General features: G+C 41.4%; 1 protein-coding gene across 2 annotated transcripts in view; it reads right to left on the bottom strand.

Moving 5' to 3' along the window:
- Window positions 1-25,106, bottom strand: part of zfr (zinc finger RNA binding protein) — a 43,383-nt gene that overhangs the window by 1,283 nt on the left and 16,994 nt on the right. Inside the window, exons 7-19 of one of the 2 annotated variants that reach the window (XM_061673187.1) lie at window positions 24,113-24,319; window positions 21,323-21,614; window positions 18,679-18,860; window positions 18,456-18,575; window positions 17,638-17,783; window positions 16,689-16,854; window positions 13,281-13,504; window positions 12,554-12,704; window positions 12,004-12,145; window positions 9,953-10,050; window positions 9,111-9,206; window positions 3,124-3,235; window positions 688-785 (exon numbers count right to left, since the gene is read on the bottom strand). In XM_061673187.1, coding sequence (XP_061529171.1) covers window positions 688-785; window positions 3,124-3,235; window positions 9,111-9,206; window positions 9,953-10,050; window positions 12,004-12,145; window positions 12,554-12,704; window positions 13,281-13,504; window positions 16,689-16,854; window positions 17,638-17,783; window positions 18,456-18,575; window positions 18,679-18,860; window positions 21,323-21,614; window positions 24,113-24,319 — 2,034 coding nt within the window. Of the gene's footprint in view, window positions 1-687; window positions 786-3,123; window positions 3,236-9,110; window positions 9,207-9,952; window positions 10,051-12,003; window positions 12,146-12,553; window positions 12,705-13,280; window positions 13,505-16,688; window positions 16,855-17,637; window positions 17,784-18,455; window positions 18,576-18,678; window positions 18,861-21,322; window positions 21,615-24,112; window positions 24,320-25,106 lie in introns of those variants that run through there. The other variant, XM_061673188.1, reaches the window with a different exon arrangement.

The raw sequence follows: 25,106 nt of genomic DNA on the forward strand, positions 1-25,106 counted from the left end.
AGAGTTCCACTAAGTACTAAAGTTAGTCTCATCTAGTTTTATGCTTTCCTGCCCTGAATTTGTAAAAGCAATAGTCCTTTTATTGTAGCACCCCTGTTCATGAGTCTGTGGTTTCCGATTGTCCAGGGTGCCATGAAGGGAACATGACGCATGTACGGGAAGCGAGGGAGATGGACGTTGGCTACCATCCTGGTTAATGATTACGGCTCACAGTAATCGGTTTGAGTTCTTCTCTTGCCTGCCATTTATATTTTCTGTATCCACTATTGCTACTGAAACAATGCTAATTTCCCCATTGTTGGACTAATAAAGCTTATATTACAAATATGTATGAATCATAATTTGATTGTTATCTTTAAACGGCCCCTGCTCTCAAGTGACGCGTGCATTGATGGACTAATTCATTTCCGGTTCGGACGGAATCCTGAAAAGCAGTGTATTTACGTTTTTAACTCCAGATGTCTTCATTTGCCTGTTGGTTACGGTCCACGAAAACGTCAAAAACCGTGAGATTATTTGATCATCGCTTAGTTGTCAAGCAATGAATCGTTGCGCCTGTAGTAAAGACGTAAATAAAATATCTTTAAAATAGCATTTTTGGAGTTTTTTTAAAACTGTTTATAACACTGTATTTATTGTGTTGTTTCCCCCCCCCCCCCCCCCAATAAAATATGTAAGAACTTGTACCTGGGCACTTAAAGTTATGTCCTCTCTCTCCTGCTCCGCAGTAGCTGTCAGGGTGTCTACAGCATTCTTTTCACAGGGATCCATCAGTCCGGGCCCACCTGTTAAAACCAATAGATCTTGTTATGTCATCTCCCTTATTCATTTCAACGTAGTAAGATGTCAGACAAAAAGAAAGGGCTGGGAATAAAATAACCCATTTATTTGAATATTACTTTTAATAATAATGCCAACTCTGCAAAAGCGGCATTTCCAGGGCCTCGACTGGTCTCTTCAGATTGCCATTGGTGGTTTTTTTATGGTCAAATAATTCAGACTGTTGAAACTCTTATACTGCTGCACTCATCTGCATTTTTCAGTTCCTATAAAGAAAACAACTACTGTTGCTGCACTTTATGAAAATATATATATATTTTTTTTTTTTTTACTTAAGACAAGATAGGATTTTATACTTTTTTTTTTTAACATAAATCTATAAATATTTGTTGTTGTTTTTTAAATTTGCATACCTTTCATTTATTGTAAAAATTACTATGAGCAGATCGGAACTAAGTGGATATAAATCCGTTATTGGGAACCCCCCCCTAAACAAAATGTAATTTTGCGTGTCAGTACTAGTCAAAACAGAGTATTCTGATTAATAATGCTTTTGTGAAATAACGAAACAATAATACAGCAATTTTCATCAACCTCAGGGGGCCGCCATGTTGGGCAACAACCTAACCCTCATCCTCTGCGGTCAACCCAAACTAACATCACAACGACACCGTCAAGCGTCACTTCCGCATATGTGGAATGTCACGTGACCAAAACCCGTGTATGCTGCGATAACTAGCATAACTACAGGTTCATGACGTGGTTTGAAGGAAACTTTAGCAAGTTCGGAGGGGTCCAGATTATCATGTCATCAACCCGTAGTTATGTTAGTTATTGCAGCATACACAAGGAGTTTTGCCATTTTGCCAACTATAATACCTTTAATATACAGTGGCACCAGAAAGTATTCACACTCCTTCACGTTTTCCACATTTTGCTATGTTATAGACTTATTCTAAAGCCGATTTGAGTGTAGTTTTCTTTAATTAAAAAAAAAAAAAAAAAAATGACAAAGTAAAAAACTATTTTCAGACATTTGTATAAAAAAAATCTAAACATTCAAACTGGATAGGTAAGTATTCACACCATTTACGATGACACTCAAACTTAAACTCAGGCGGATCTGATTTCTACTGCTGATCCTTGAGATGCTTCTACAACTTGAATGGAGTCCACCTGTGGTAAATTCAGTTGCAATGGCACACACCCGTCTATATAATGCATATCAGAGCAGAAACCAAGCAATCAAGTGTAAGGAATTGTCCGCAGACCTCCGAGACCGGATTGCGTCAAGGCACGAATCTGGGGAAGGATACAAAAGAATTTCAGCAGCACTGAAGTTCCTGAAAAGCACTGCGGTCTCGATTATTCGGAAATAGAAGACGTTTGGAACCAACGGGACCCTTCCTAGATCTGGCCGTCCGACCAAGCGAAGTTACCGGGGAAGAAGGGCCTTGGTCAGAGAGGTGAACAATAACCCCATGGTCACTATCCACAGTGTTCCCGTGCAGAGATAGGAGAACCATCCAGAAAGTCAACCATTGCTAACGCACTCCACCGATCAGCTCTTTATGGTAGAGTGGCCGGACGGAAGCCACTTCTCACTAAAAGTCCCAAGGCAGCCTGCTTGAAGGTTGCCAAAAGGGACCTTAAGGATTCTCAGACCTGCGGAAACAAAATTCTCTGGTCTGATGAAACCAAAATAGAACTTTTTGCCCTGAATTCCAAGCGTCATATTCGGAGAAGAGGGGCACTGCTCATCACCTGGCTACTGTGAAGCATGGTGGTGGCAGCATCGTGCTGTGGGGCTGTTTTTCTGCTGCACTAACTGGGCAACCAGTCCAGAGGAAAGCTGCCAAATATCGAGAAATCCTTCAAGAGAACTCGCTCCGGAGTGCTCTGGAACTCAGACTAGGGCGTCGATTCACCTTCCAACACGACAATGACCCAAAGCACACAGCCAAGATAACAAAGGAGCAGCTTGTGAATGCCCTTGATCCTATCCAACATCTCTGGAAAGACCTAAAAACGGCTGTCCAACGACACTGCCCATCCAACCTGACTGACCTCGAGAGGATCTGCAGAGAAGAATGGGAGAAAATGCGCCAAAACAGGTGTGCCAAGCTCAGAGAGACATACCCAAGAAGACTGGCTGAAGGCTGTGATTGCTGCCAAAGGTGCTTCAACAAAATATTAAGCCGAGGGTGGGAATACTTATGTGCCTATTTATATTTTCATTTGCACAACAATGTGCACAACTGTCTGAAAATATGTTTGTGACTTTGTTACTTTACTTTAAATTAATAACAGGAATCATGTCATCACAAAATGAAGATAGCTTACCAGAGAGTAAAATCCCAGATGAAATGCATTCTAAGACGCGTCTTAGTGAGTCACCTGGGCTAAGCGGTATAGAAGCACTACTGATGGCCTTTTCCACGAGCAGTTCCATGGCCTAGACGGGGGGGGGGGGAGATCACAGTTTAGATTCCCAACATTACCAAACAGTTCTGATAACTGACAGACTTGATTACAGTAATCAAGCCGGTAGCGAAACCGAAAATCGTGCTACTGAATAAACACGATACACACCTTTCCAACTATTTGTGCCTCCAATCCAGAAACAATCCGTAATATTCAAAAATAAATAATATCGTATTTATTGCAATACAAAATATTTTTTTTGTATAGCAATTACTTGGACTTGTAGAGCAATTTGTCAAAACGCTGTTTTGGGCAGCCATTTGAATAAAGGGTCCGCTAAGTACTAAATTGCTGTCGAGTTTTATGCTTTTCTACCCAGAATTTTTAAAACCACTTTCTATATGGAGGCATCTTTTGACCTATTGAACATGTGTTGAGAGAATTTTTGCAAAAGCAGAAATCCTAAATACAACAGTGCATATTATACACACACACATATATATATATGTATATCTATATATCTATATATATATTCTTCTGCAACACTACATTATGTTGCTTCAGAGGTGAATTCAGCTGTTTGAATGAACTGAAAGGTGCTAAATGTATGAAAAAGGTTTCTATTTTGTGCAATGTTTTTCTTTTGCATTCTCCTCATACATATTTATATTTACCGTATGCACTATTACGACTGAAACAATGCAAATTTCCCCTTTGTGGGGATAATATGAAGAAGTATTTGCCCCCTTCTCAAATAAAAACAATTTTTGGGATAGTTTTCTCACCACAATTTCTCGTGTATAATGCGCACCCCTAGAGTTGACCTCAAAATTCTGGAAAAACCTTCTACCTTCTATATAATGCATTTTTACAATGCATGATTTTGCTTCTACCCATATGATCAATCAGATAGTATTATCTATTATTTTTTTTTTTTTTTACTTTTTAAAGAATTATTCTGAAGTTAACGGTCAGAGGACAAAGATGTTATAGGGTCAGTTAAAATTCATATTTGCATTGTTTAGATGTCATGTAATCAGTAGGTAGAGCAGGTTGTCCAGTGACCGAAGGTTAACGGGTTTGAACCGCGGCTACGACCGTCCGCATGTCGAATTGTCCTTGGGCAAGACACTGAACCCTAATTTGCTCCCAGTGGGCCTGGCAGCAGCTTGCATGGCAGCAGTCGCCCATTGGCGTGTGAGTGGGCTTTGTAAAGCGCTTTGGGCAATGTAAGTGCAGTTCATTTACCATTTTAATACATGCACGTCAAGTTGTCAACTATAGTTTAGCAAAAAATGAGGTTTTTATTATGCATATTGAGCACTCCCCGAACATAACCGGCGCTCAAGACATCGGGGTGTGGTTACTCTGTCCACCGCAAAGTGACGTTGCAATTGACAAACACAATGTGCGGCACTCTATACGCGACGGCGAGCAACGTGTTGGAATAGGAGGATTTCGACGTACAGGAGCACCCAACTGAACTTGGCATCGTCAAATCGTACGTTTGAGCTTATCGGGAGGGCGGAACCTGACAGTTATGACAACAACCAGCCAAGTACCAGTAGTACAACAGAAAAAGAGTGCCCACTCCTTGCCCTTTTACCTTAAGGTTCAAGATGCTTTTATTGTCAATTCGTCAATATGCGTAACACATACAGAGGATTGAAATTACGGTACCCAAGCGCCGTGGTGCTACAGAAGACAAATATCAATATAAAAAGCGAAATAAAACTGTATTGATTGAATGTGCACATGTCACAGATCAAGTGACGTGTGCACCAGAGTCGAGGTCAGAAAACCAAGGCAAAAAAGACAAATTAGATGACAAAACCCCAATGCTGCTAAAGTGGCTGGTGCGACTCGGAGTCTTGTGTGTGTGTGTGTGTGTGTACCTGCATGTTTGTTGGGCGTCAGAGTTCAGGTAAAAAATTGTGTACCGGCATTGCCAGATAACCAGCAACTCTTTATTGCTCAGTGACTGTTTTTCCTCAGTGTCTTTCTTCATGTCTCTCCCGGAACCGTTCAAATGTAAAAACCTCGGTGCCCAGTTTCAATGCCTAGCAGAAGAAGTGGCGGCAAAAAGCAACGGAAAAGAACAAAAATGTGTCTTAACTTTTGTTATAATTAATGACCTGTCGCCACAGTGCAACACTCGGAATATGATTATATTGTGCAAAGGAGGCTTTCACGATGTGTAGCGTCTGATGCGCTTCGAGGCTCAGCCGTCACCGTGCGGAGCTTCAGTGAAGTCAACTGTGTTCACTTGGTGAGTGAAACGATAAAATAAGTCTATGCCAACATTGAGACAGCTAACGAGGTAAATTTTTGGTGGCCCGTTTGCACTGATGGTTTTTAGCGTTTATTTTAGTCTTCAAACCAACATAAGTGCCTAACATTGGGCTAAAACGTCACCGTAGCAACTTTACGTCACAATGAATTGGGACATAATTCACACAAGCGTCTCACAGTATCACAAACACTAACCTTGTGCCTATGGAAAGGAATCAGTGTTTTATAGCATTTGGTTCCATCCATTAAATAATAAATAGATACAATCACTGGTGCCGTGTGAAGTTACTTTTCGTGCCAAAATATTGAGTGCCTACTCTTCAAAATAAAAGGCTAAAAAGCTTAAAACAGGAAGTCAAGTTCAAACTTGGCATGATAAAACAGCCCGAAATAATGATTTTAACAATGCTATATTTAACTTTTCGGTGAAAAATTTAATTGATGAATATTAAGTCAATTGGGTTAGTTCCACACACATTGCCTTTTAGTTCATAGGTCTGATATTGACACTGGTTATAAAGAACCTCAAGTCAAATGTTGATTTTAGTCTATGCTGCGGGCTGCTAAGAAAATTGATGTTCATAATTTGGACATCCTTGATTTAAACCATGCAAACTTGTTTGACCCAGCCCCCGAAAAGAATCTGAATCGAGAATCGTTTGGAACTGCAACCGAAATGAGGAATCGGAATCGCTCAAATTCAAACGATGCCCAACCCTAATTGGCTATGCCCCAACGTTTGAGCAATAGCGCTGATCGATTTTCCTTTTTCTCCCAGCTTCAAAATGGTTTGCTTTTCTCCCACAGACAGCTCTCTGGTCCTCATGTTTGCTTAACAGCAAATGCAGTTTTCACAGGTAAAGCCAAAAACAAGCACTAATGTTTCAAGGTCAAAGGACAAACCACATCGGCCATTTGGAAGTGATTATATAGCAGATAGACAGCAGTGAAATTAATAAATATGATTCAGCTTCTGCTTTTTGCATTTAGTGCATTCCGGTCTTCGGCTCGATCCGGCGCTGTGAAGTAACACTAGCCAAACAGTCTGTTCATTCGGCGTTGTATGCTGTTGTTCAAGTCCTTGTATATTTGTTGTCGTATGGTTTAGCGATTTCACGATGGTTTTTTGTGTGGCATTTGGTTTGTACAAATGGTTCAGGCAGTGGCAAGAGTTACTTTGGCTTTCCAAGTGAAAAAGGAATATGCGACCAGCGGATAGGAAAGGTCAATGGACGGGAAGAAACGTGGTCAGTTATGGGTGCCTAGGAAGCATTCCAAACTGTGTTGCTCACTTCGAAACGGCACGTTTTGAGAAAGACTGAGCATAAAGCATCGGATACACAGGTGTAGTTAGGCAGAGGCTGAAACCCGCTGCGGTGCCAACTATTTTTCCTACGGGCATCGGGACCTCAACCGCCAGCAAGAGAACTAAATCTCGCAGCGGCGAAGTGCCGCAGACTATGCACTGGGCAGTAGGAGAAAAAGACTCACGCAGTACTTTTCAGTAGTCGTCTGTACTTTTGCCTATATGACAAGCCAACAGACACGGCTAAGACTTTCTGTGTGGCGTGTTATCAAGCTACTTGAACGAGGGACACACAATATATAGGAATACTGCATGTAAAAGCTTGTGCCGTGTCGCAAACATATTTTAATATATAATACGTATAAGCTGGGTGCTCCTGTACGTCGAAATCCTCCTCCTCCTCCTCATATTCCAACACGATGCTTGCCATTTGCGTATAGAGTGTAGCGCGCTGTGTTTGTCAACTGCAGCATCACTTCCAGTAGCCCTCGTGGTGGCTAGAGTAACCACAGCCCGGTGTCTTGAGCTTCAAGTATGTTCGGGGAGTGTTCAATACGTGTAATAAAGACCCCATTTTTAGCTAAACTTTAGTTGACAACTTGCTGGAAGTTACGTGCATGTATTACATAGCATATAAACAATCCAAATATGAATTTTAACTGACCCCATAACATCTTTGTCCTCTGACACTTAAGCAATCAATCTAAAAGCCAACACCTGAGCAACTACAAAACACCCATCAATACCTTCCAATACCTTTGGTAACTTAAAAAGGGGGTGGGTTCAAACAAAAGGTGCTCTGTCCTGAGTTAACACACGTACCATGAAATAAAAGCTGGAATTCTGAACTTTTGTCTCATATTCATTCTTTGGATCTGAAACCCAAATGTCTTCAATGTCTCCCTGTATCTGGGAAAGCCTGTGACCCTGACTCCAGCAGCGCCTGGAGGGCAGTTTGAAGCATTTTACGAAGCGGGGGGGGGGGGGGGGGGGGGGACTAAACCACTAAGACTGTTCACACACGGCAGAAAGAGCGCGCTCACTTGATCTTTTAGCAGGAAGGACTTTTTGAGTTCTGACGCAGACAATTTTGATTCGCCAGTTGTGGCGAACATGGGCAACATTCGCTTCGCCACGTCTTGTTTCAATGAGGTATTGGCGAGGTGGCGAACAGGCAGCGTGAACTCTGTATATTCTACTGGTGATTACTAAAGAATGGGAAACGGTAGAAACAAACTTTCTGGTAAAATAAGTTAGTCCATTTTTTTATTTGGTAGATTCTGTATACCGTAATTTCTCGTGTATCGTGCACATTTTTTGTGCGCATTATACATCGGTATAGGAAACGTAAAAATCTTTCACATTTTATAAATGTATGCCGCCATCTAGTGGTTATGAAAAAGCTGTACACTTTCATTGTAATATGCCACCGCCACCTAGTGGTTATAAAAAGGTGCTTTCATTCTAATATGACAGGGGTACGCATTTATGACTGGTTCTACGTACAGTTGTGCGCATAAGTTTACATACCCTGGCAGAATGTATAAATATGACTGATGACGGAACAACAACCATCCTTAATTTCGTTATGGTTATGTTATGTTTAATGATATTGCTTTTCTGAAATGCTTGACCGTTTAATTTGAATCCCATTCAAATAAGATTGTGTTTCGCCTGGCCCATGTTTTCAAAGAATTGTACCCATCTTACAAATTCTGCCTGGGTAATCAAACATATGAGCACAACTGTGTGTTTTCTAATTTAATAAATAAAAGTAGGGCTGTGAATTTCAAAATAAGCGCAAGTACATTTAAAAAAAGTATGACATGTTCAAATAAAGTGCTTAACCAGATTAATTCTTTAAAAAAAACAACAACAAACAAAATACAGATATTTCATGTTTTGATCATATGGGTAGAAGCAAAATCAGGCATTGTAAAAATGCATTATACATAGGTAGACGTTTTTTCCAGAATTTTGAGGTCAACTTTGGGGGCGCGTATTATACACATAATACACGAGAAATTACGTTATATATATATTCGTAGAAGAATATTCTGTGGGCCCTGGAAAATCTGTCATAATGCTCTGAAATGGCTGGCATTGAATGAGTTACCGTAATGTCTTGTGTATAATGTGCAATTTTCCCCCCAAAGAAATCTTCATAAGTCAATAGTGTGTACTATACATTGGTATTGTAAAAGTTAAAAAATCCGATTTGTCTAAATTATGGACAAGACAGTAACAGGATTTTAAGACCGTTATCATTTTGTCACAAAGGTCACCATACTATTAGGGGGAGACTCACCCATCCTGGGAAGGATGACCAGGTTGCAGCTCGTTGACAGAGGTCTCGGAGTATCCGAATGATGATCACACATGACTGGAGTCCATTTGCTCTAGCCTTGTGACGTAACAAAGTGACATTTATAGGCCAAATCAAGGGTGAGTTGTGGATAGTCAATCCATTCTCAGAGGTCCAACAACTACTGTTCATAATGGAAGCTTGAGTATGGTTGAAGGTTATAATGAGGCATCAAAATTTGTAATCAGCTGCCATTGCCAGTAGTCTTGTCCCTCACAGTTAGTAAGAGAGTTCAAAGTTTGCAAGATGCACAAGAAATGAGGACTTTCCTTGCCATCTTCTAAACCCTGACCCAAGGTTGATCATGGAAATCCAAAAAATATGTATTTCAAAATACAAGAGTTCATCTGAGAGAGAATGGCGACTGAAGGAGCTCAGGAAATCTGCAATAATTTACCTGTGATTTTACACAGGAAGTGGAGCCACAGGAAACTAATCAGATTTTCCCTTGTCGCTCAATCCCCATTTCATATGTAGAATAAAGGATACAAACACAGTTGCACAACTTGGTGCAAGTTATCGTGCAGCCTTATGGAATCCTTTGCAATTACAACTAAAAAGGCAATACTAGGACGCCTATTTTTTGATGACAAGATTTATACTTGGTACATAAAATGGTCATGATTCAAATTCTTAAAAGGCATCCTTTTTTTTTTTTTTTTTAAACTTCAAATGGTGCATATTTTCCTCAGTAATAGAATATTCAAATGCGTACAAACAAAATAAGTTAAACAAATAATGCATCTCATAAGGCTACAATAATATAGTAAAATGATGTTCCGAACCTGGAACCACTTAGCGTGGCGCAGAGCAGCCAGAGCGTCAAGGCATTTTTGCCTGTCCAAGACGTCCGCTGGGTCTTTCACCAAACCCGAAGTTACATCTAAAAATGGATTTGAAGTGTCAAAATGTTGATGAGGAATGGGTGTTTGACCAGGTCAGCGAGGCTGGCGAAGAACAAACACATTGCCACACATACCAATGATTCTTTACAAAGCAACCCACATTTATTTATTTCTTTCTTTTTTTTTTTTTTTTTTTTACTTTTACGTTTGTTCAACATTAATACTATGAAGATTAAAAATGTTAATATTAAAAATCTGACTACTTACTGTATAGCTAATTACTGAGAATGCATGTTCAGTCATTTACTTTAGATTTTGTTTTTGACTCAATAATGTAGATTGCTTTATTTGGAAAGCGTAGTCTAATAGCAAATCCATACACGTTTAGGCTGGCACTATTTGCAGCCATTACCATTTTATCAGGTATAGATTTGTTGAAAAATTGTGTTTCCTTAAATGATCATGAGTAGTAGTAGTAGAACATCGCTGAAACACAGAGAAAGATAATGGATCTGGATGACCATTAAAAAGTGTTGCATCAAGAAAGTAAAGGCCAAGACCTATGATAGCGACCTGATAAAAAGCGGCATGGCAATGGTAGGTGTGGCAACAGTTTTGGGGTGTGGGAAAACCTTGGTCAAAAATCCTTCCGGAGCTGTTGGGCCCTACTAAATAATCTCTGATGGGAGAAAGTAATGGACAATTTTGTTCAAAGAGATAAACGGGTCATTTTGTTGGATGTGAATACCATGACATTCGACAACAATGAAGTAGCAATGAGTACTAAAGGAGAGAAAAAAAATGCCGGCAATCAAGAGGTTAGGATATCACTGCATGCATACCTGGCATCAGTGGGCTGGATTAAGACCTCAACAGACAATGTATGTCAAAGGCTGTACTCAGGTCTAACCAACCAGTCTACCAAAGCCTTCGTACCTTAGCCTCAATAATACTCCCCTAAGAAAACAAATGCTCTAATTTCAAAGATTATAGCTCATGGCTATGGTAAGTCATAAGACAACTGTTGTGCGAATCTGACATGGTTTTAGGCATCTTTACATGTATTGAGGCACATTTTTAATCTACTCAGGGGAGCACTTTGGATCAAGAGACAACAAACAGTGTGAACTGCTCACCAGAACAAGAATACAATTTGTTTCCTGTGGGCAAAAATACTTTCTATTTCTCACTTGCTGTGGGGGGGATTCTGATCTGTCTGTACGCCAAATGTTGATTTGAATGCTGGGTTGCAAAAGACCAACCCTGACACTTTTGATGACAAAAGGAATTCATAAATGTTCACTTTAAAAACAACTACAAAAGTTTAGTCTATCGGTAAATTCGGAAAAACAAATTTTTCCCGGACTAGTCTTTGTTAATAAAACTAAAACTAAAACAAATGACCAAAATTGACATTTTCTAAGGCAAATGACCAAAAATGGCCATTTTCTAAGGCTAACATTAAAATACAGTCAGAATCCCTGAGAACACAGGAAACAAAATTTCTCCAGGGTATAACTCATATCACAATGCAAACATTGATCATGCTTTGCTTGAAAGAGACAGCATCCGAGAAGAGTTAAAGAGCAGAAAGACTAAAGAGCAATACTGCTGGCACCCTCTTTTACTTTACATTCCAAGTCAGCTCTCCAGCAATTTCAACAGAGTCGAAGTTTAAGGGGGAAAAGTTCTCTAGCGGGGCTCCCAGGTTACTTTGAACATATCAAAGAAAATCATTCTCATAATTGCGGTTTAACAAAGATTTCTAGAAACAAAGCCTGAAAGAAAGAAGTTCAATTTTTACTTTAGTGGCCAGAAGTTTCCGACATGAGACATTTTTCCAGGATGCTTCTTTAAGGCTCAACACATTTTTGTGGTGTGCCAGCAGCACAAAACTCTCAGTGTGAACCAACATACTGGAAATGATTTCATCGGGAAGTAGCAGAGACAAGATAAGGAGCTACTACATCAGCAGTTTTGGCTTTCCCAACCTCCATCCTGGCCATTTTCCTCTCTGATGACAGGTGAAGTCAAAGTGATGGTCACTTGCATCTTTGGTTCCGTACAGGATGTCAGAATGATGGCTGCTTCTTGGAGAGACCCTTTAACATCATATTTTTCAGGTGCTACTATCTGGAAAAATAAAAGTACATGTAAAATAAACAAAACAAGTATATGGATAGCCAAGGAGCCAAAACTATTTGGATAATCCTTACACAGTGGCCACTGCATTGGGTACAGATTATAATGTAGATCTTCATAATGCAAGGCTGAATTTATCTCATTGATGATTTCTCTCTCTGATGACAATGCTTGTACGGTTATGAATAGCTAACAAACAGTGACTAGGGGATAAAGCCAAAACCGGCACCAAATGCCATAGATTGGTTACAAGTCTTAATAATTGTTGCAACAAACGTTTTTGTTTGTCAAATGTGGAGAAAAACTATTATTTACTTCGGTGGAAATTATTGCGCTACAAGTAACAAAATAAAGTGGTCAGTTCAGAAAATGATCGGTTGAGAATTGCAAAGGTAGTACTGTAAGTTGTTTGGGGAGAAGCTCCACAATCCGTGTAAAGAGACTCTTGGTGGGCTTCTCTGAGCAGAGCAGGACTAAGTTGACATTCTTGTCCCCACGAAGAAGCAACCCTTTTGCCAGGACTCCCACCCTCATCACACCCTTCAGGGCTCTGCATGGATACAAAAAGGAAAATTAGAATTCAAACCACAACAACAACAACAACATTCAAAAATGTTAAACTCTATTACAAAATGAAGTAATACTTGACTTAAAGGTCCCAAAAAAAAGCAATAAATGGCATAAGGCTTGCAAAATGTGTGGATTGGAAATTGCCGTTGTTGTGACGTACTTTGGTCAATTAATATTCAAGGTTGTGTGTAGCGTGCAAGAATTGGGGTATTTAGACGAAAGCATGGGAACTGTTTTAAATTGTGAAGAAAAAAAAAAAAAGGAAACAAAAACTCTCTCTTTGAATTATTAGTGTTCATGCACAATGGTGTGTTTCAATTATAGTAGCCTTATTGTAAAATGCTACACAATGCATGGAGTACATCAGGTTTGGGTGTCATGACCTGAAAAATTGCAAAAACAAAACAAAATGTTGAAAAATTTGCCTAAACCAATCAGTCTTGACTCAATTTTGAGACGCCGAAAAACCAAAGCATTACTCAATGCTATAATGCGAAGTCGCAACGTTTACAGTTCCTGTAAATGTGGGTACAATCAAAAATCATTGCCATCATACCTGTCGATGTCACACCTATCTTTTGATGGTTCTTTCTTTTCTTTGTCATCATCTTCCTTGACGACCTTGTCCTCGTCTGTTATTATGTCTGAAACCAATTTGAGGGCACGCTCTGTGATTGACACAATTTTCTGAATAGACTGCAGCTCCTCCTCCGAAGGGTAGATGGAAGCATGCTTGGTCATAACATAGCGGTCATCTAAGGAGTCAAGTCGGCGTGGGGGCTGCAGGGCACAAAGGGATTACATTAAATTAAATTAATCTCTTTGAAAGCAGTGATTCTCAGAGTTTAGTACAAGTACCACAAGTGGTATGTGGGCTCATTCTAGTGGTACACAAAAGAATCACTGATGGAAATACAATTACATTTGACAACATGTAAAACACGAAACACAATCAAACATATTACAATGAAGCTTGTAGCCATGCAACAGTATTTCAATTCTTTTTTTTTTTTTTTTTTCCTTTTCATGTCGAGCACACCCCTGTCTAAGCCGTAACCTTATTGTGGTAATCATTGGGGTTGTGTCCCCCAATGATTTTAGAAACCAAGTTATCTGGGGCCCAGGCCAACAGCTCCAAGGCGAGGGATCAGACAAAGCATGGCTCTGAAGCCCCTATGACGAGTCTTAATTTTGGATCATGTTTTCCCTCGCCCAGAAAGCCCCGTCACCAGGGCCCCTTCTCTGGAGCAAGGCGAGTGCCATGTGGCCGAAAGACGAAGCTCTCGATTTACCATTAGATCTACAGAGCCATGAAAAAGTATTGGATCCCTTATTCTTTTATTTTTGTAGTTACCCCGCTTTAATGTTTAAGGTCATCAAACAAATGTATATAACCCAAGTGAACTTGAATGCTGTTTTTAAATAGTGATTTCATTTATTAAGGCAAAAAAAACTACAGTTACCTGGCCCTGTGTGAAAACGTAATTACGCCCTTGTTAAATCATGAATTAATTGTGGCTAATCACAACGTTTGGTTAATTTTCAATGACCACACCCAAGCCTGATTACCTCCAGACCTGTTCAATCAAGAAGTCACTTCAACAGAATCTGTCCTGACAAAATCAAGTTGGTTAAAAGATCTACAAAAGCTACAACAAAATGACATGATCCAAACATATTCAAGAACAGTCAAGAAATAAGTAATTGGAGTAAGTAAATGTCATCTATCAGTCTGGAAAGGGTTACAAAAGTTATTTCTAAAGCTTTAGGATTCCACCGAACCATAGCGAGAGCCATTATCCTCACATGGAGAAAACATGGAACAGTGGTGAACGTTTGCCAGGAGTGGCTGGCCTACAAAGACGACCCCAAGAGAACAGCAATGACTCCATCCAGGTGGCCACAAAGGAACTCAGAAAAACCTCTGAAGAACTGCAGGCCTCCCTTGCTTCAATTAAGGCCAGTGTTCATGACGCAACAATAAGGAAGGGACTGGGCAAAAACGGCATCCATGGTGAAAAACACTGCTGACCAAAAAGAACATAAAGGCTCCTCTTACTTCTACAAAAAAAAATACAAATCAAATAAAATACATCTGAGTGATTCCCAACAAATTTTGGGGAATATTATATGGACTTACGGGATGATAATTGAGCTTTTTTTGAAGGTGTGTTTCTCGTTACATCTGGCGTAAATGTAGCGCAGCATTTCAGAAAAAAAACAGTCAAACATGGTAGTGGGAGTGTGATGGTCTTGGGCTGTTTTCTTAAAACAGGACCTGGACAAATTGCTGTGATCAATGGAACCATGGATTCTGCTCTTCAACAGAAAATCCCGAAGGAGACTGTTCATCCATCAGTTTGCTGCCCCCGCGGCCTGACCTCGGATTAGCGGAAGAAAATGGTTGGACAGCATATTTTTTGCGTCTCAAATACAGTAAAACCCTTGTTTATCGCAGCGGTAATGTTCCGCAGAACCCCAGCAGTAAAGGAAAGTAGGAATCAATTATTTATTATATTAATAGACACGGTTCTAAGTTTTAACTAAAACGGCACTTGAGAGAAAAGTGCAGGTACTTTGTCCACTTGAGGTCGCCAGCCACACACACAACACAAGCGCATGCCCATTGAGCGTGCTCTGCTTGAATGACGTGAACAACAGCCCATGCAGACATGGTTTCAACGCGCGATTTCAGAGGTTAACCATTTGCACTATTTTACACACTTGAGGTCGCCAGCCACACACACACACACACACACAAGACAAGCGGTCCTGGCAATATAGTCAGTAAAAAGCATTACGGGTACCCAGAATTAACTGTGGTGATGTTTTAAACTGGTACAATACTGTAGTTGTAGAAAATCAAGCTAAACTTAGGTCTTTACTTGCATCTGTTCCTGTCAGGTATTGTTATGAGTTTGTGCATGAGCTATTTGTCGGTCTAAGGGTTGGTATTTGTGAATTTATTGAACAAACTGATTGTGGCTTGTGTTTTAAAGGGTACGGTACTCAGTATGGTTTCTTTATGTGCAAAGACCAAGAGCCCAATTTACCTTCTGTGAGTCACTGCTGCCACGTTTAAATCAATTACCCTATAAAGCTGATTTTTATTAGTGGGCAGGTCAGTAATTGTACTATATTGACCTTAAAAAAAAACAAAATCCACGATGCACTGAATCTGCAATAAATGAACCGCCATACAGCGAGGGATTACTGTACAGTACATTTTTTCAGTGCACTTCAGTTTTGTTTAACTTAAGAACAGTAAATGTGCTTTTTAGGACTAAAACCTCGGCCTCTATTATTTTTTTACTATTTTAAGGTCGGCCCTTACGGTGGTATTTGGAGAGCTAAATATTTTTTTAGGTGGTGCCAAGTGTAAAGAGTTTGAAAACCAATGTCTTAAAAAGTATAGTGAAGTGCCATTGAGTTTTGTGTGCGACGACAAATCCTAAACCTTGTTTGTGAGTTTTTGTGTGGTGACTTTTGAAGCCCTACACTAATATTGTATGAACAATATATGAAGGTTAATGTATGGCTGCCACATAGGCATGTTGGTTCGCTGGTCTGCTACAGCACGCTGGCACATCTGTTCATGTCTATGTGGCCAACTATTTTGAAGTGATTACACCGACATTAACCACTAACCGTTCGTTGACTCAATTAAAGAGACGGTACAATTCAAGAAATATGCATACTGTAAATAGTATTTTTTGGACAAAAGTAGAATGATTTACGGACTTATTCATTACATTTGTGATTGGGTGTCTTTATGTATCAAACGTATTCTCTGTCAATAGACTGTCTGTTGTCGTCCTAGAGCGGCTCCAACTACTGGAGACAAATTCCTTTTGTGTTTTTGACATACTTGGCAAATAAAGCTGATTCTGATGTCAACTTTGATAGATTAGATAGATAAAATAGATTCATCCACAAGGGAAATTCACTTGGTACATGGCTTTACCAGAGGACCCTGTGGCTGTAAACCTGGGATACCAGGTCGGACTCCAAGTAGACCCGGCGGGCCAGGTGGACCCTGTGGATACCCTCCATCTGGTCCACGGCGGCGCTCATCCCAGTGGTGCTGTTCTTCCTCCATACGTCTCCAGTACATGTCCTCTTCATATCGCCTGTAAATAAGTGGCAATTCAAAAAAAAAAAAAGTATATATACATATATATACATATATATATATATATATATATATATATATATATATATATATATATATAAAAGACTTTACAACTATTTTATCGGGCTGATCGGTATCGGCCGATAGTTAGCATTTGATGCTGATTGGCTTTAATGTCATAATTCGCCAATCCGATCAATAACGTCATTGATCGGCTCCGCAAATGACATTTACTCCGCGTCGTCATCGTGCAGTATAGGCGAATCCAAAAGCTAGTTTATTTTTAGCCTTGTCTCGTTCGTGTCTTTTGACGTAGTACTGTAAATATCTGACGGCCAATAGTTATTTAAAAAAAAAAAAAACAGACAACACGTAATGATCAGACTCCAAGACAAATTTGCTCTATGTCAGACTACTGCAATAAACTCTTGTATTCCAACACCACCGCATCCCGTTTTTTACGATCACTGGGCTTTATCTTGTCAACTCAAATGCGACCGGATACACTCGTTACCTGTTGACGATCATAGTTCAAACATTTAAAATAGGCTGTTATCAATATTTTTGGGGGGTGTCAATTACATGCTTTTTAAAATTGTTTTATTATTATTTATTTATTGCTATTTGCGGCAGGACGATGCATTTCCCCCCCGACAACAGCAGGGTTTTACTGCATCCAACCTTTTGCATAAATAATTGTGCATCTACATTTAGATACATTAAACTACTTATTGCATATTCCATCTTCTTGCCATCTCTGAAGAAATCTCAACAACCATACCGCATTTCAATTCTCCAACGTTCCTCTTCATCCCGTCTTCTCCAGTATTCCTCTTTCTGCATCTGCTTTCTCATTTTTTCTTCTTGAATCTTCCTTGCTCTGATGCTAGGCTTTACCTCCACCTGCAGATCTGGGTTCACCTTTTTCTGCATTTTAGAACAACAACAAAAAGTGTGGAATTACCATTGTTAATGTTCATATTAAGGAGTGTTTGGTCGGCCAATCTTGAATGCGTCTTACCATAATTGCAGCAACTATTCTCGGACGTTGCTACGAGAACCTTTATCTAAATATTTTATGTCAAAAATACTAAAATGGACTTTATATTAAAGAGTAGGAAAATGTTAATTCATTAGTTTTCATGAGGAAATTTAGTAGAATCCCTCACCTAAATATACTGTACAAGATGCATGTGGTGGCATTAGGAAATTTGGTAACACTAGTTGAAGAAGGGTGTGGAATCGCTGAAGCCAAAAGTATGTAAATTACGGTCCCAAAATTTTAACATAATATAGAAAAGATATGACCTATTTTTTACCCATTTTAATGAGATCAATGCGCATATGCTTGTATCTTGGATGTAAACATGATGGTTTAAACAGTTCAGTCATTTACAACTCTTTTTACGAGAAAGAATTGGATGTTCTGTAGCAAACTGTACCCAGTAGGCCTGTACAACAGGGGACTGGGTCAGATATTGGTTAAAACAGGAGTGAGATAATCTCAGGTCCTGAGTGTAAGAGTGTTGGAAAGAAAATAGATTTTCCGCCAGACGTTTGAGAATGAAGAAGCCTTAAGAAAAAAGCAAAGAAACGAACCTTGTATTGCAGGCGATGTCTACGTCCTTTTAGATGCATCTCCTTTGCATTTGGATCATTGAAACTACATTCACAGAGCTTGCAATGGAAGCGGATGACTTTGCCTTCATCATTTCGGACCTAGAAATCAGTTTAATATATTCAAGTTGAACTTTTCATGGCATCTTTTCTTTCCCTATTAACTTGGACTCAACTGGCCAAGCACAGTTCCACCAAAACTGACCTCTTCGACATAGTCGTGGCCAACAGGCTGAACGTCACTCTGGAGTGCAGCCAGGGCCGACGTGGAGAGAGATTCAGAAACCTCTGTTTTGACATCTAGAGCACCCGAGGAGGACATTGCAGTCTTGGGGGCCTCGCCTTTGCACTCATCAGTCTTTGCTGTGGTTTGTAATTTATTTCCACCTGCAATCATAACATCAATGTCATTTCAAAGTCATACATCACTAACAGTTCAAACGACAAATCTTGCGCACATTAGCCGAAATAAACATATCACTCAACTTTCATTGCAATAATTATAATTAAATGGCTTCGACTGTACTAATAATAGTGCTAAATTCTGTGTGTTCTTGCGTTAGATTACAGTGTCTGCTATGTGCATGCAATATATTTTTTTTTTCATCTTAAAGAAACACAGCCAATATTTATTCTATAAAATGCAGCTACTTTTCGGAACTACAATGAGCAAAAGTAATTACGGATGATTTTGTTGTATTTAAAAAACAAATCAGATGTATTTCATTCAACAAGCAAAATGTAACGTTTTTAATATTTTGAAACCAACAAAATTGAAATGCATGGTCTTAGATGACCACATTGTGCAAAGTATTCACAGCGCTTCACTTTATCGTATTTATTTTACAGCATTACTCAATGGATAACGTTTTTCCTCAGAATTCGACACACTAGACACCATAACAACCTACAACCTAAAAAAAGTTACAACATTTTTGTATTCAAAGTAAAAAATAAATAAATAAAAAAAACTTACATGTGCATAAATATTCACAGCCTTTGCCAAGCCTTTCAAATCAAAATGTCAACTATGGCCAGTTAAATGATATGACAACAACTTAAAGCGCAATATAAGGCATGATACCTTCCCCGTTTCTACATGGACCGTGAATGAAAAACATTGCGAAGTGCAATTTAAGGAATATGCTCTTCCTTTAAAGTGCCCTGAAACGAGCCAAAAAATATCTTGTAAATTTGACACACCACAGAAAAGAGTAATGTTAACAAGGCGGACAATGAATGAACGGAAACAAAAATAATCGCAAATTATGAAAAACCAGGCTTCAAAATGGTCAAGAATTGAGACATTGTGCGAGTGTCCAGGCGCTGTGGGCGTGTCGCTGGATGCTCTAAAAATTCTGCCTCCATCTGTCAATCAAATACTTCCCATCGTGATTGTGCTGCGACGGGTCAGGAGGCGGAGGGGGAAATCAACCGTGGTGCAACGCATTGGTGTGCGCCTGTGGCTGCTGAGTTGTAGCCTTCCACGGCCGCAGCCAGATGATCGTAATTGAGAATCGTTCGGACACGGAATCGCGCAAATTCAAACGATGCCCAACCCTACTGACGGCCGTTCGCAGTGTACTCTAACCGCTGTCGGGCTGTCCACAGGTTTTTTCTTTTCCTGCTCAAAAAGACTTTACTCGATCGCCGCACTGAAGAGGGTGCGCGACAGGATTTCATGTCTTTTGCACAACGGCATATGTCCTCATGTCTTCGGCAATAAACACCCAAATAGCTTTTCCAACATTGCGCAGCAAGATGCTGCTTAAATTACACGATGATGAGCGGTTGTTGGGCAGCCTTCGTCTTACATGACGCAGGATCGAGGCTTTTCAAGTTTCTCTGCTGCTCCCTTTCGGTAGCCATGACTACCCTTCAATCGAGTGCAGCGGAGGTGACGCCACACCTCTCTGCTCATGCGCATGCCACCTCTCTGCTCACGCGGCAAGATTTTAGTTTTCAAAATAACAATATGGACACGTCACGTTTCTTATGCAAGAGTGTAACTGCAAATGTAGACATTAGCTAACGTTAGCTAGTTGTGGGCTTTGGGATCTTTTCATGCAAATAATTCCAGGGCTAGCGCAGAGATTTCGAGGTGACTCCACACTGCATGCACATACTCTCGGATCATTCCGTGTGTGCCGGACCGTGGAGAGTGATCCATATGGATCACGGATCAAAGATGTTCCGTTGCACCACTACGATAGTGGATTTGATTGGGCGACATTATCTGTTCCTTTTCACAATAAAGAAGTTGCTGATCAACCACTGCTCACCCGTTTCATCGTCTATGCAGATGCTACACTACTCGTATAGTCACTGTTTTCTCCGTTATAAGAGGGAATTTTGTGAATTCGCTAATTGACAACTGACGTAAGGATTTTGGCTGTTCATCAGCTAGCATTAGTGTCTTTTCAGATGCTTTTGTTATATTTGAGGATAGACATATTTTACAAGTGACCTTGCGATCGATCTTATTTTTAGTACCATGAGCTTTTGTCTCATATTGATCTTTTGATGTTAAACCCAAATGTTTTTGGTCTACACAAAATAAAGGAATTGGCCTCATTCATCCAGTGGAGTGCTTGTACAATATATTTATCATAAAGGTTGGTCATAAAAACATTTGATTCCTTTTACATCAAAGAGATTTCAAGTACTATTACAAAATTTGAATGTGAACCAAATATAGCTCTAAAATCTGTGGCTGCAGACAACTATGAATACATAGCACCCTTAGGTTTTCTCCAGTGCAATACAATACTGCATTATTTTGTACTGCAACTTGTTGCCAACCAACCTTGCAAAAAGGCGATGAGCTTCTCACTGATATATGTACTCACCGACAAAATTGATCTTGGGTGTGTTGACTTTCTTCCCAGGTGTGGTAGAGTTAACAGCAGACAAATTACTCAATAATTGGTTCTTGGCACCAATTACACTACTGCTGACCAGGTTGACAGGTTTTAGGTAGGGAGCACTGGATGAAGATGCAGCCACACCGAGAGAGCTGCTGCTAGGGGTTGAAGTGATGGTTTTGCTTGGAGCAGATGTGCTTGAGGACGATGTCTGAGTCACCATGCTGGGCTCAGTCGAGGGAATGGGCTTTCCGAGTTTGGTATGAAGCTTCAAAACCTGTACGAAATAAATATTAGCTCAGAAACATTCGTTTCAGCAAGTCAATATCCAACATCAAATCAGCTTGTTCAGCCAGCAGCTTCAGTAAAGCCAATTAGCTCTATAATAACCATGACCCATGTTGCAATCTTAAATACTGTTACAAACACAACACTTTAACATGAAAAAAAATATTGTGCCCTAGGTTCGATGCACATAAAAAATCTGTTGGATATAATGATCCTGGAGGTGGGGCTCGAAGGAGAGCGCCTGGTGGCCGGCCGGGCACAGCCCGAAAGGGTAACGTGGGTGCCCCTTCCCATGGGCTCACCACCTGTGGGAGGGGCCATTGGGGTCGGGTGCAGTGCGAGCTGGGCGGTTTCTCTGGCAAGAAAGGAGCCCGAGCTGGTGTGTGAGGTCGAGAAGTTCCGCCTCCACACACAGCTTGGGCTATGGTACCAGTCCTCTCGAGAGGGGTTGGACTCTGGAGTTGCCAACGGTGAGAGGCGCCGAGCAGGTGTGGGTATACTTATTGCCCCCCGGCTCGGCGCCTGTTCGTTGGGGTTCACCCCGGTGGACGAGAGGTCAGCCTCCCTCCGCCTTCGGGTGGGGGGGATGGGTGCCTATGCACCAAACAGCAGTTCAGAGTACCCACCCTTTTTGGTGAGTGCGCCCCCTGGGGACTCCATCGTTCTGCTGGGGGGCTTCAATGCTCACGTGGGCAATGACAGTGAGATCTGGAAAGGCGTGATTTGGGAGGAATGAAATTCTGGTCCACCATCCGGCGTCTCAGGAGGGGGAAGCAGTGCACCACCAACACTGTGTATAGTGGGGATGGGGCGCTGCTGACCTCGACTCAGGACTTTGTGAGTCACTGGGGAGAATACTTCGAAGACCTCCACAATTCCACCGATACGCCTTCCCATGAGAAAGCAGAGTGTGGGTTCTCTGAGGCGGGCTCTCCTATCTCTGGGGTTGAGGTCACAGAGGTGGTTAAAAAAGCTCCTCGGTGACAAGGCCCCGGGGGTGGATGAGATTTGCCCGGAGTTCCTAAAGGCTCTGGATGTTGTGGGGCTGTCCTGGTTGACACGCCTCTGCAACATTGCATGGACATCGGGGACAGTGCCTCTGGAATGGAAGACTGGGGTGGTGGTCCCCCTTTTTAAGACGAATACAAATACAGGGGGAATCACACTCCTCAGCCTCCCTGGTAAGGTCTATTCAGGGGTGCTGCAGAGGAGGGTCCGTCGGGAAGTCGAAGATTCAGGAGGAGCAGTGAGGTTTTCGTCCAGGCCGTGGAACAGTGGACCAGCTCTACACCCTCGGCAGGGTCCTCGAGGGTGCATGGGAGTTTGCCCAATCAGTCTACATGCATTTCGTGGACTTGGAGAAGGCGTTCGACTGTCTCCCTCGGGGAGTCCTGTGGGGGGTGCTTCGGGAGTATGGAGTAAAGAACACCCTGATACGGGCTGTTCGGTCCCTGTACGACCGAAGTCAGAGTTTGGTCCGCATATCCGGCAGTAAGTCGGACTCGTTTCCGGTGGGGGTTGGACTCCGCCAAGGCTGCCATTGAATCTCGAGGCGCAGCCGAGGTGTAGAGGGGTCTGGTTTGGTAGCCTCAGTATTGCATCTCTGCTTTTTGCAGATGATGTGGTTCTGATGGCTTCATTATGCCGTGATCCCCAACTCTCACCGGAGCAGTTTGCAGCAGAGTGTGAAGCGGCTGGGATGAGAATCAGCACCTCCAAATTTGAGACCGTGGTCCTCAGTCGGAAAAGGGTGGCGTGCCTTCTTCAGGTCGGGGATGAGATCTGCCCAAGGTAGAGGAGTTCAAGTATCTTGGGGTCTTGTTCATGAGTGAGGCAAGAATGCAACGAGAGATCGACAGGCGGATCGGTGCAGTGTCTGCAGTGATGCGGACTTTGTATCGGTCCGTCGTGGTAAAGAAGCAGCTAAACCGATAGGCGAAGCTCTCAATTTACCGGTCAATCTTCGTTCCTACCCTCGCCTGTGGTGAGGAGCAGTGGGTCATGACCGTAAGAACAAGTTCCTGGATACAAGCGGCCAAAATGAGGTTCCTCCGGAGGGTGTCCGGGCTCTCCCTTAGAGATAGTGTGAGAAGGTCGGTCATCCGGGAGGATCTCAGTGTAGAGCCGCTGCTCCTCCACATTGAGAGGAGCCAGATGAGGTGGCCGGGGTACCTGATTCGGATGCCTCACGGACGCCTCCCCAGTGAGGTGTTCCGGGCTTGTCCCACCGGTAGGAGACCCCGGGGACGACCCAGGACACGCTGGAGAGACTACGTCTTTCGGCTGGCCCTGGGAACGCCTCGGGATCCCACCGGAAGAGCTGGATGAAGTGGCTGGGGAGAGGGAAGTCTGAGTGTCCCTGCTAAAGCTACTGCCCCCGCGACCCGACCTCGGCTAAGTGGTAGAAAATGGATGGATGGATGGATGATTATTTGATTATGATTATTATTTTGGTAATGCAATGCAATGATCCAATCATTCCCATACCTTCTGATGCTTGGCTCCTCGAATATGGGCAGCATAAGCATCTGCGCCGGTGCATGAAACATCACAAAGCTCACAGCGGAGTTGGTTCTGAGAACTTCGGGCCAATAACCCACCACCACTACCACTGCTGCTGGTACTGTTCTGCGAAACCTTCAGTGCTGCTTCCTTCTTCTTGTGCTTCTGGCCTTCCAGGTGCTCCTTATAAGTCTGTAACATTCATAGAAAAACAAGCGATGGAGCTTTACTTCAGGCACCACTTTTGTCATTTTCCCGCATGATCGAACAGAAGTGTTTCGCTTTAAAGACGAGATGCAATTATCAGCATTTAAAACAGTCCCCAGTCTCCTAATAAAAGGTTCTCTTACATGTTTTGGTCGTAATAGCCCAGAATAAAAAATTACAGCGTACAAATTTGTGACCCTCCAGCACAAAACTGATCGGAAGTCGTACGCCCATATTTGGATCGAGCCCATAAAACATTGACTACGTGAAAAAGAACGATTTTCAGATGTGATTAAAACACCAGAAAAAAAAATAAAGATCACTTCCCAATTAGAATTGATCTGAATGTCTTACCTTGATGTCTCTCTCTCGGGGAAACAAAAAAAAAACGCTTTTATTGCGAGGATACAGCAAAATCTCCATGAGAAAATTCCGAAAATGATGAGAAATCAACGATAATCAGGTGCTGCTGCATGCAAAACAAGGACAACCACGTCTGGTATCAACAGAAAGCTTGAGGTTTAATTAAAATGTATGTCATTACACATATGAACCACCAGGAGGCCGTAATACAGTCCCTTGTGTGATCAAATATCCTTGTTGCGAGGCTAACGCTGAAATGCTGCTTGTGATCTTTAAATGGAGATATCTTCATCAAATGTTACCCAATTATCACAATCTATACATCATTGGAAAGCATTTTTAATGTATTTTCAGAAAGTGTATCAAAACATGACTATACAACTTCCAATCGGTTTCGTGCTAAGAGGGT

The sequence above is a fragment of the Phycodurus eques genome, chromosome 3 (assembly GCF_024500275.1).
Source record: "Phycodurus eques isolate BA_2022a chromosome 3, UOR_Pequ_1.1, whole genome shotgun sequence".
Taxonomy (NCBI): domain Eukaryota; kingdom Metazoa; phylum Chordata; class Actinopteri; order Syngnathiformes; family Syngnathidae; genus Phycodurus; species Phycodurus eques.